Below are 10,917 nucleotides of genomic sequence, written 5' to 3' on the forward strand. Positions count from 1 at the left end.
GAACATGTTAATATTATATGGAACAACATTGCATCAAGTAAGTTCAACTTATCTAAAGCTTCAGCTTATCTTCATGGCTTGTTAACAATATTTATTGATATACTTTAATCTATTTTTTATTAAGGGTTGTGTTTTTTATATCAAGTTAAACTCAGAGAGAAAAAAATAAAATCACAGGGATTAGGATATTAATTTCCTGTAAATATTTGATTGATTAATATAAATATTATTTAACATTTTATTAATTAGATTATATTATTGACTTTTTTTGAAGTACTTTATATTTCTTAGTAACTTATTTTTCTTGTTTCTTTGCATTTCTTAGTAACTTTTCTAAATGAAGTACTTTAGTTTTCCAATTGTTTGCGTTAACAATTATTTCTTTTAACCGTATTAATAAAAGAAGTTAATTTGAATGCTTTAAGGAAATGCTAAACACTAATAAGTTTAAGCTATATAAAAATAATGGTAAAATAAATATATTAGTGTTAAAATAAATATAAAAATTAATAGTTAAAATTAATGTGTTTAGATATATTTTATTTAAATGTTTTTATCTTACCAAAAGAGATTTTGCAAAAAATTAAAGATATAAAAGATTATAAAATGTATTTAGATATTTCTATATGAGAATAATATATTTAATATATTAAATATATTATTCTTAGTAATTGAGAATAGTTAAATTATTTTATTTTACAACTTGGGACTTGAATTTTATTTACTGCTACAATTTAATGAAGTTTTGCAATTAAATGTATGTTTCCAATAAGGGAAAGGATGCCGATCATTTTTCTTACATTTAGGAGTTAGGCAGCTATTTTCAATTTTATTTATAGTTCTAAATTTATTTTTTCATGTAATGCTTAAATGATTGTGATGAAAATATTTAATCCTACAAAATATTTTATCACAGAAAATTTAATTTGCATCAATATTAAATATTAATGCTTTATTGCATTATTAGTCTTAAAATGATATAACTTTACAATAGTTATAATTCATGTTAACTTAACAGTAGGCTTAACATTAGCGTGTTTTTATTCGAAACATACTGACTTATCAAATTTACAGTTTTGTAACATTTATTTATCTTTTGAAATTAATGTTAATTTCGACATTCAATCTTTTTCAAGATAATGATGAACCATTCAATTACAGAAGTAAATCAAATAACTTTCAAATAAACAAAACTGACATTACCAGCAACTTATGAAAGTAAATAGACTGATTATCTTTAGCTATGAATAATGCAGATAATAAGTTATTATTAGCTAAATCAGAGGAGGAAGATAAGTTAACTGTAACTCATTCTGGGCAGACAGATTAAAATTAATGAAGTAATGAATGAAACAGAAATCATTTGTTTGATAAAAGTTATAATTGCTAAGCAACACATATAAATCAGTTGATGCATAAAATAAAAGCTGATGTTAAGGTATGCATATATCATTCTGAGTTATCCATAGAAAGATAGTATCAAAAGTCCAGATTAGCCAGGCAAAATCAAAAAAGTTTAGGCAAACATGAACCAGCTAAAACATATAAAAGCAGTATTGTGCCAGCCAAGAAGTTAAGCAAAAGCCAGTAAAGTTAAGCGGCCTTTTATTTTTTTGCTTGTTATGCTCTTGTCTGTGAAGAATTTTTAAACATAAGGAATATTTATTGGCTTCAGTACATACTATCTTTAAGTCTGCTGCTGCAAGGAAATGTGCTGCTCCATCGACTGAGTGCTGTTGCTATTTAATGAGACAACAAATGTGTATTATTGAGACAACAATTGTGTATTATTGAGACAACAATTGTATTATAGAGACAGCAATTGTGTATAAAAATTACTAAGTATGAGCCATGAAAAGAATTTAAAGCAAAGGCGCATAACATTACATCATGAAGTGGATCTGCCATTGAAACAATATTTAGAGTATCTCCAATGAGACTGCATAAACAGGCATATCGAATTGGCTAAGTGTTGGGAAAAAAACGTCCTGTGAAGTATATATCTGTGTGTGTGTGTGTGTGTGTGTGTGTGTGTGTGTGTGTGTGTGTGTGTGTGTGTGTGTGTGTGTGTGTGTGTGTGTGTGTGTGTGTGTTAAGTATGAATAAAATGTTGAACATCTGCCATGCATATTTATTTATTTGATCATCTCAATCTATTCCTTTTACCTGTCCAAGATTTTCTTTAATTTATTATTTTACAAAACAAGATTCTGTGATTAGAAATTTTTTTTTAGAAATTTTTTTTTTAATTATTTTGTTAATTTTATCTAAAAACACAGAGAGAAAATAAATAATTAATTTTAGTCGAACTTGACTAATTCCTTAAAGTTTATTTATTGTCAATGACCTATTCAAAATGTTCAACTGTGCATTTATTTTTATTCTTTAAATTTTTTCATTAAAGACATGAGGTATAACTTCGACAAATTTGATCGCAATACAATCAACAGCTTGGGATTTCCTTATGACTATCATTCAATGATGCACTACGATGAAACAGCATTTGGTAATGGTCGAGTAACAATTACAACTAAAGATCCAAGCAAACAAAAGATTATTGGCAGAGCACAAGGATTTAGCACTATGGACATACAACAAATTAATGCTATGTACAACTGCAAGGGAGGTGAAAATTTTTCATTGACACCACACAATTAATATTTTAAAAATAATTTAATTAAATTATAAGGCTTTAAGTGATTTAAATGTTTCCTGTTTTCTAATCTACTCAGGTGGTAATCCACCTACAGCTCCGCCAACTGCAGGACCAACTATATCTCCAACAGTTCAATGTAAGGTTAGCGAAGACTTAGATGATAGATGCGTAGGATGGGCCAATACAGGTTATTGCAAGTCAACTGATCGAAATTATTTGGAAATTATGAAAAGAAAATGCTGCAAATCTTGTCAAGGTTTCTTTTTTTCAAATATTTTTTTTGTAAAAATGTTGCTACTACATTAAGTTATGAAATCAGCGGGTGGTAGTCAGAAAAATTTTTATTTTAAGATTTTGTCATTGTTTTCTAAAATAAGCATATATATAGAGAAAAAATATTGAAATTTATAGTAAAAAATATCTATAAAAACTTTATTTTAGACACATGCAATGATAAAGATTCAAATTGTCAAAGATGGGCCCAGTCTGGTGAATGTCAAAAAAATCCAAACTGGATGCTTCATAATTGTTCAAAATCTTGTTTTAAATGTAATTAAGTTTTTAAAATGAATATATTTTCTAATAAACCTGGCTTTTAAATTTTTTTTATTGGTTATAACTAAGTATGTTTAATTGGTAACTTACTTTGTCATGCAGACACGAAGCATACAAATAGGGGCAAAATTCAAACTGAAAAGATGTTTTTGGTTCAAATATTCTGATATTTTATTTACATTATTGAAGTTATAACACCTCTTTACTATTAAGGTTTTATCAATTATACGCCACTCAATTATACGCCACTCAATTATACGCCACTCAATAGAAATTTTAAAATAATAGTTAATAAAGTAGCAATCCTCAAGAGATTTTGTTTCAACCAACCCAGGTTAAATTTAACCTTGGTTAGTTGAAATAAAATCCAGATATAATTTCAAACTAAATTTTTCTGCAGCTGTCTCCAGCTGCTTGATTTATAAATGAAACAGCTCGAGAAAGTTTAGTGTGACAATTGCTAAGATATATAGTCGCTAATGGCTAATGCAGAAAACAATATAAAATGTATGTAGGAAAATGTCTTGTTATAGGACGTTTATTAATTTTCGGAAATTTTTCTCTTCCACCGCAATCTTATTAAGCGTGCAGGGGGATTATCTCAAGACTAGATCTATATACATTAAAAACGTCTTAAATATAACCTAAACAAAGTTGCCATTTTGTACATTTATTCCCTATTCAAAAGTCATACACTTAAACCGCACTCTGTGAAAGTCCGTAATGAATGTAACTGTACCATACATCTATAAATTAAGACAAAAGTAGTGTCAGGTGAACTCTATTTTTATTTAGAAAAAAAATTGAATACTTAGATCTCGAACCAATTTCAAATCAAAGTAAGACTATTTTAAATAAAGAAATAAATCGAAGTATTTTTAAGTTTTTGTATTTATATATAATACAACATGGATAAAATATCAAACCAGGAGCAAATTATTTCAATAAAGCTTGTTGGGGATGTATTCAACAAAATATTTGTTAAGCAACAAAATGATATTCTAAAACTAATAAGGGGAAATGTGAAACTAACAAACCATCGAATTAATGGTCTGCTAAAAGAAATAAATACTGTAAAAGCTTTGTGTGCGACACTCCAAAAGGAAAACATATTCAGTAAAGAGGAACAAAAAAATACATTAAAAGATTAAACAAAAATGAAATTGTGCAAAAAGATATAGAAGAAAGTCTGAACTTTACACAAGACATGCAAGAAAAAAAAATCTCGAGTTAGAAAAAAAAATTATACCAAAATCAGAGAGCAGAGATACGGAAGATAATAAACTAATGCAGCTTGAAGATAGACAAAGAAGGAATAGTCTTCGAATTCGAAGGGTTTATCGGAAAATGAAAAAAAAAAATTGGGATGACACCAAACTGAAGGTATTAAATATTTTTGAAGAAAAACTTTATTTAAAAGAAATTGTAAATAAACGAGCACACAGGTCAGGAAAATTTGAAGCAGGTAGACCAAGATCAATAGTAATGAAACTGTTAAATTACACAGAAAAGTAAAAGTTTTAAAATGTGCGAGTAAACTAAAAGGATCAGGAATATATATCAATGAGAACTATTCATTGGGAACTGCATCTATCAGGAAAAAACTACTCGACCAAATGAAGGTACATAGGAAAAATGGTATGTTTTCGGTTGTAATTTACCATAAATTGATAGTAAAAGAATTCAGGACCTAGACTTTAATTATTTTATACTTTAAATATTTTGTTAGTATGTTGTTATGGAACCTTTCTTGTTATTATGGAAGACATGAATTTTTATGAATTAAGGCTTTCCATACAAAAAGAAATATACTTTTAGAGAATCATTCAGATCCAGGTGTTAATTTTTTAAACACTGATGAAATAATAAGCAACATATGCCAATCTAAATAAATCCGTTATTTCTAATCTTTCTGCTGATATAGATATTTATGAGTTTTCAATTTTACACCTAAATATTAGGAGCTTTCAAAAAAAATTTGATTAATTTAAAGATTTTTTATATAGTGTTGAAATTAATTTTAAAATTATTTGTCTCACAGAGACCTGGTGTTGAGATAAACAAGTTGAAAAAGATTCAAATTTTCAACTACAAAACTATAAAGTTAATCATCAAGTCAGAAATTCTGAGACAATAGATGGAGGAGTATGTATTTTTATTCACAACTCTTTAAATTTTAAACCGCTAACCGAATTTAGTGTAATTAGTAATGATTGCGAATCATTAACGATCGAAGTTATAAATAAAACCACTAAAACATTATTGTACATGTTGCGTACAGACCGCCACCTGGCAATAACAAATTTTTTAAAAAATACTTTAAAAATTTAATTAAAACAAAATTTTATGTGGCAAACGTGTCTTTTGTGGGGGGGATTTTAATTATAATGTGCTTGATTACGGCACAAATAAAAATGCAAAAAAATTTATGAACATCATATTTCAAAATCGGTTCATTCCAACAATATATAAACCAAATTACTTGGAATAGCGCAACCTCAATTGATCAAATAATAATTAATGAATATACAAAAAACAAAATAAAAACTGGAATAATACTATCTGGTATAAACGCATCATTTCCCAATATTTATAATCGCACGTAAAGTAGTCGAACACACCCCTCAAAAAAAAAAGAATTACAAATCGAAAATATAACGACATATCTATGGAACTTTTTAATAATTCTCTATTTTCTTAAAACTGGGACGAAATTTTACAAATTCAAACCACATATGCTGCTTATAACAGTTTTCGTTGGATATTCAAAAAACACTATGATAAAGCTTTCCCGGTGGTAACAAAAATTATTAAAAACTAAAACATTTATAAACCCTTGGATTACACCAGGAATAATAAAATTTAAAAAGAAAAAAACGATTGTATAAAGTTTTTCTGAAAAAAGAACTTATGAAAACGAATTAAGGTATAAAAAATATAAGGGTCATTTTGAATCAACTATAAAACTTTCAAAGAAGTTGAAGTGGCAAGTCATTAAAGAAGTAATTAGAAAAAAAACACTTAAGCTAAATGGTCTTCCAAAATACTAAATTATAATCATCATCAAGATATTACAAAAGAAGTTGTAATTGCTAAAATATTTAATGAGTTGTTTGTCAATGCAGGTTTAAATTTATCATCAAAATTAAAAGACAGTGAGTTTAACAAGGAGAAATACTTGACTCCTAGCAAATCAATAATGGAAAATGCTGAGTTAGCTGAAAAAGAGTTATTAGATGCTGAAGATTCATTAAAATTATACAAAGCACAAGGGCTTGAAAATGTTAGTAGTAATGTTGTAACTAAATGTATTTTCTATATTAAAAAAGTTCTTTTGCATATATTTAATCTTTCGTTTAAACAAAGAATCTTTCCAAAAAAACTTAAAATTCCAAGGGTAATACGAGTTTTTAAATCTGGAAATGATACTAATATTTCTAACTATAGACCTACTTCCATACTTCCTTGTTTCTCGAAAATACTAGTACGATTTATATAGAACAAATTATATTCATTTTTAGAAAAAAATATTATTCTTTATAGCAAACAAATTGGCTTCAAAACAGGGCACTCTACTGATGATGCCATTTTTTATCTCATTCAGATTATTTTTTAAGGTTTTGGCAAAAACAAGTTCACTTTAGACGTTTTCATAGATCTTAGTAAGGCATTCGACCCTGTTGATCATAGTATTTTTATTAAAAAATTAGAAAACTACGCAATCAAAAGTATAAACATATCTTGGTTCAAAAGCTACTTATATAATAGAAAACAATATATTTCAATAATAATAAAAAAAAAAACTATCAATATGACAACGACTTGCGGCGTTCCTCAAGGATCCATATTAGGACCACTTTTTTTTTTAATCTATATTATTGATTTAAGCAATGCTTCTAATATTTTAGATTCAATCTTATTTACTGACAATACAAATTTATTTTATTCTCATAGTGATATAACAACATTATTTACATATATATAACATATATAACATACATATATATACAGTTTATTAACATAGATATAACAAGATTACTTTACAGTTTTATTTTATACATTTTTTGTAAAACGGGACTTTGTGATTTTTTTTTTTAAATTTTACTTACTCAGCAAAGATTTTATTATATATTACGAATTTGTGGAGATTAAAGAACAATAAAAGTAAAATATATATATATATATATATATATATATATATATATATATATATATATATATATATATATATATATATATATATATATATATATATATGTATACATTCTGCAATTTTGACTTTAAAATCTTCAATCGTTCTTTTGTTTTCAATATTATTATTAATTTGTTTAGTCCTTTAAATTTTTTGGATTCGGTATGTTCTGTTCATATTGTTTGTTTTGAAATGTCATTGCTTTATTTACTTCAATGATTTCTTTCTTGTGATATATTTTCGCTTTATAACTTTTCGATTTTTTCTTCAAGTAATAATAAAATATTAGGTAATAATAAAAATTATTAATTGCTTCTCCAGATATTTTAAGCAGATTGTTTTCGTGACACTCAAATAATTCTTTTACTAGTGTAATGGTTAAACTTTTTTGCAATTTTTGAAATATTTTTATTAAAAACGGTGATTTAAATTTATTTTTAACCGCAAAAAAAAAAAACGCGCCTTGTCTCACTGAAAACGAGTTGAAAAAAAATATTTCTAAACTTTAGACAATAAGACGCCATGTCTGCTTTTTAATTTTCATAACTAATGGAATCAACTATAAAAGTTACACAAGTACAAGTTATGTGTTCTCTACACAAGTGAAAGTTATGTGTTCTCTACACAAGTGAAAGTTATGTGTTCTCTACACAGTTTATTGTTATTTTATTGAAACATAGATCTAACCGATATTAGAAAAAATGGTCTGTTGCTTTACAGTTTACTGTGCATCAAAAAAATACCAAGCACCCGATACTACTCTAAAAGATAAAAAAAAGACAAAAATGAAGAGTTAGAAGGGTAATAAAATAGACAAAATAGTTGATCATCCAAAAAAGCAAGAGTTATTGAACAGTGGCTGAAATGCAGATGTCTACAATTCACCACCAAGTGCATTTATGAAAACTAGCTTTAAACTAAACACGGGAGTAAAAACTAAAAAAAAACTTTTAATGTTTACTCCATCGGTTTTTCAAAACGAGAAAAATTATGACTGCTGTTTACTGTTTATCAAAAAATATCACTGCTGTCGACTGTTTCTTTTTTAGTAGAATTTGTATGTAATAAAGGCCAAAAACAAATATCATCTAAGAAATGTCCCTTTCATTTATCAACACTATTCGCATACAAATTTTGGAAAATTACATCCTATATAATATCGTGAAGCTTTTCCTTAGAACGAAATAGTTTGAAATAGTTCTTTTTTTCCTAAAGTTGTTTCCAAAGTAGTTTAAAAAATCGTTTTTTCCTAAAGTTGGAATTTTTCTACTTTCAAAAAGAAGAAAAATTCCAACTTTTTTAAAAGTTTTATTTTCTCAAAAGATAATATATTAAAGATTTTTTAATCTCTATCCTCTTTTATAAATGTTTTCTAAATATAATTTAAAATATTTGACTGTACTTTTTATTATTTTGTTAAACTATGTTTTATATTTGAGATATCTATTTTTACTTGTATTGCTTTCTTAAACGGTATTTACTTTTCATTTTCATTTTTTTCGTATTGTTAAACGGTTCTCGGTGACAGGATCTTAAGATCCTCTTCAAGTTTCCATGTTCTTATATATTATGTACAACAACATTTCAACAGAAAATATTGTTCAAAAAACAAACAAAAAAATTATAAAAAATAAGTTATCAACATTTAAAACCGTTAAAAGCGTATTGAAAATAGCATAATTTTTATTTTTGATCTATTCAAACAAGAAACATTTTCAGTGTCTTTAAATTTTTATGCACTGCTTTGGATGTTTATTCTGTAACATTAGGTGGGATCCTCTACTTACCAAGGTATTCTCTTTGATGGAACCTGATTATCTAAAGCTTACATCCAAGTCAAACTTATTTTGCAATTGCATCATTGACAAATAATTTTGATTGAAGCAGGGACTCCACATACTTATCTTTTTTCTCTTTGTAGTATATATCAATATTGTGCGGCCGTGGCGCAGTGGTTAGAGCGCTTGCTTTATAAGCAGGAGATCCAGGTTCGAAACGAGCTCTGGACAAATTTTCGCGTCACGGTAAGGAAGGAGGCGTGAACTTCCTGGTTAAATGCACTTCCGCGGTGCTCTGTAACAAGACCGTTAGGATTTTTAATCAGCGTAAAATATTAATAAATGAATAATTTAATGCATGCGATTATTGGGCTATAAAATTTGAATTTACCCAAGCCTATGACCAAAAACAATTTTGAAAAAGTACTAAAAGTAAATGTGACAGATGTTAAAATTGTATCAGAATAAGCCATAATAAATGCTGCAAATAAATTGCAAAAAATATTTGGCACTAACTGATATTTGTGTATCTTGCCATGATACATGGCACAAACAAGGAGATTCATCGCTGAACAGAGTCTTTTCTGTTATCTCTACTGTTAGTGGCAAAGTGTTGGATGCTGAAGCCACATCCAGATATTGTAAAGGTTATAATGTTACTCAAGGCCTCCAAAAGTCTAATCTAACTTCATATGTACAATGGAGAACTTCCTTTATTTGTAAGTTAAAAAAAATACAATGCGAAGAAAATAAATAAAACAACAACGTAAGACAGCATCAGATTTACCAATGTAAGTTATTATGAAGGTAAGACATACATTTGATTAGTTAAGTTAAGACAGTGAGTTGCATAAGTGTTTGCGTGGTAAAACACAAATTATTTCAGTTCGCGATTTTGCGGCGCACAGTGTATAAAATAAAACACAGTATATAAAATATCACATCCGCCTAAAATATTACACCCCCATAGACAAATCGAAAACGAGAATGCGCTTTGGAGTTATTGCACATAGGAGTGTATCAAGTACGTCCGAAACATTCAAGTACAGAAACAATTTACTAAAAACGCAATGAGATTCATAAAAACGTTTTATTAATTATGCACTCTAAATGAAATTTCCATGAAATGATAATATATTTTAAGTTTATGCTTATAAAATTTTAATTGTAATATATTGAGTGAAAAAAGTTAAAGAATACACAGGGGGATGAGATATTTTAAATACCAAATACAAACAGTTTGCAATGTTGTATAAACTACGTAGGGGGATATAATATTTTAAAAGTCTGCATAGGGGAATGTGATATTTTAAGTAAGAATTTCAGCTTCTTTTTGCGATATATGTAAAGGTTACACAAATAGTGTTTGTTATTTTTTATTTCTTACAGCTTGTTGGACGGGAAAGTGTTTAAAGCAAAAGTATATATTTATTTATAAAGTTTTCAATAAACCTAAAAATTGCATTTTTTTTTATAATTTATAGTCTTTTTTAGCTTTTTAATGTTTTAATTTAATCTTAAATTTTATTTAGGTTTGATTGAACTAACAATTAAAACATGCAAAATTGTTCTACCAAGCCATTTATAAGGCTTTATACATCTTAAAAAAATTCTAAAGATTCAAAAAGATTTGTTTTACTTAATGTCGCTAGACATCGAATTAGTTGTTTTATCTATGTCTTTTTTTCGTTTTTAAACTTTTATGTTAAAATTGAAACGTTTTTAAATAACTTATA

General features: G+C 27.0%; 1 protein-coding gene across 1 annotated transcript in view; it reads left to right on the forward strand.

The window, feature by feature from the left end:
- The window catches only part of LOC100199630 (low choriolytic enzyme), a 6,448-nt gene extending 3,205 nt beyond the window's left edge, over positions 1-3,243 (forward strand). The window contains exons 5-8 of the mRNA XM_065792076.1: positions 1-37; positions 2,405-2,626; positions 2,733-2,912; positions 3,098-3,243. The exon at positions 1-37 is cut by the window's left edge and continues 35 nt beyond it. Of these exons, the coding sequence (XP_065648148.1) occupies positions 1-37; positions 2,405-2,626; positions 2,733-2,912; positions 3,098-3,213 (555 nt within the window). The 3' untranslated portion in view covers positions 3,214-3,243. The remainder of the gene's footprint in view (positions 38-2,404; positions 2,627-2,732; positions 2,913-3,097) is intronic.
- The last annotated feature ends 7,674 nt before the right edge of the window (positions 3,244-10,917 follow it).

Source organism: Hydra vulgaris, chromosome 03 (genome assembly GCF_038396675.1).
Source record: "Hydra vulgaris chromosome 03, alternate assembly HydraT2T_AEP".
NCBI classification, from domain to species: Eukaryota; Metazoa; Cnidaria; class Hydrozoa; order Anthoathecata; family Hydridae; genus Hydra; species Hydra vulgaris.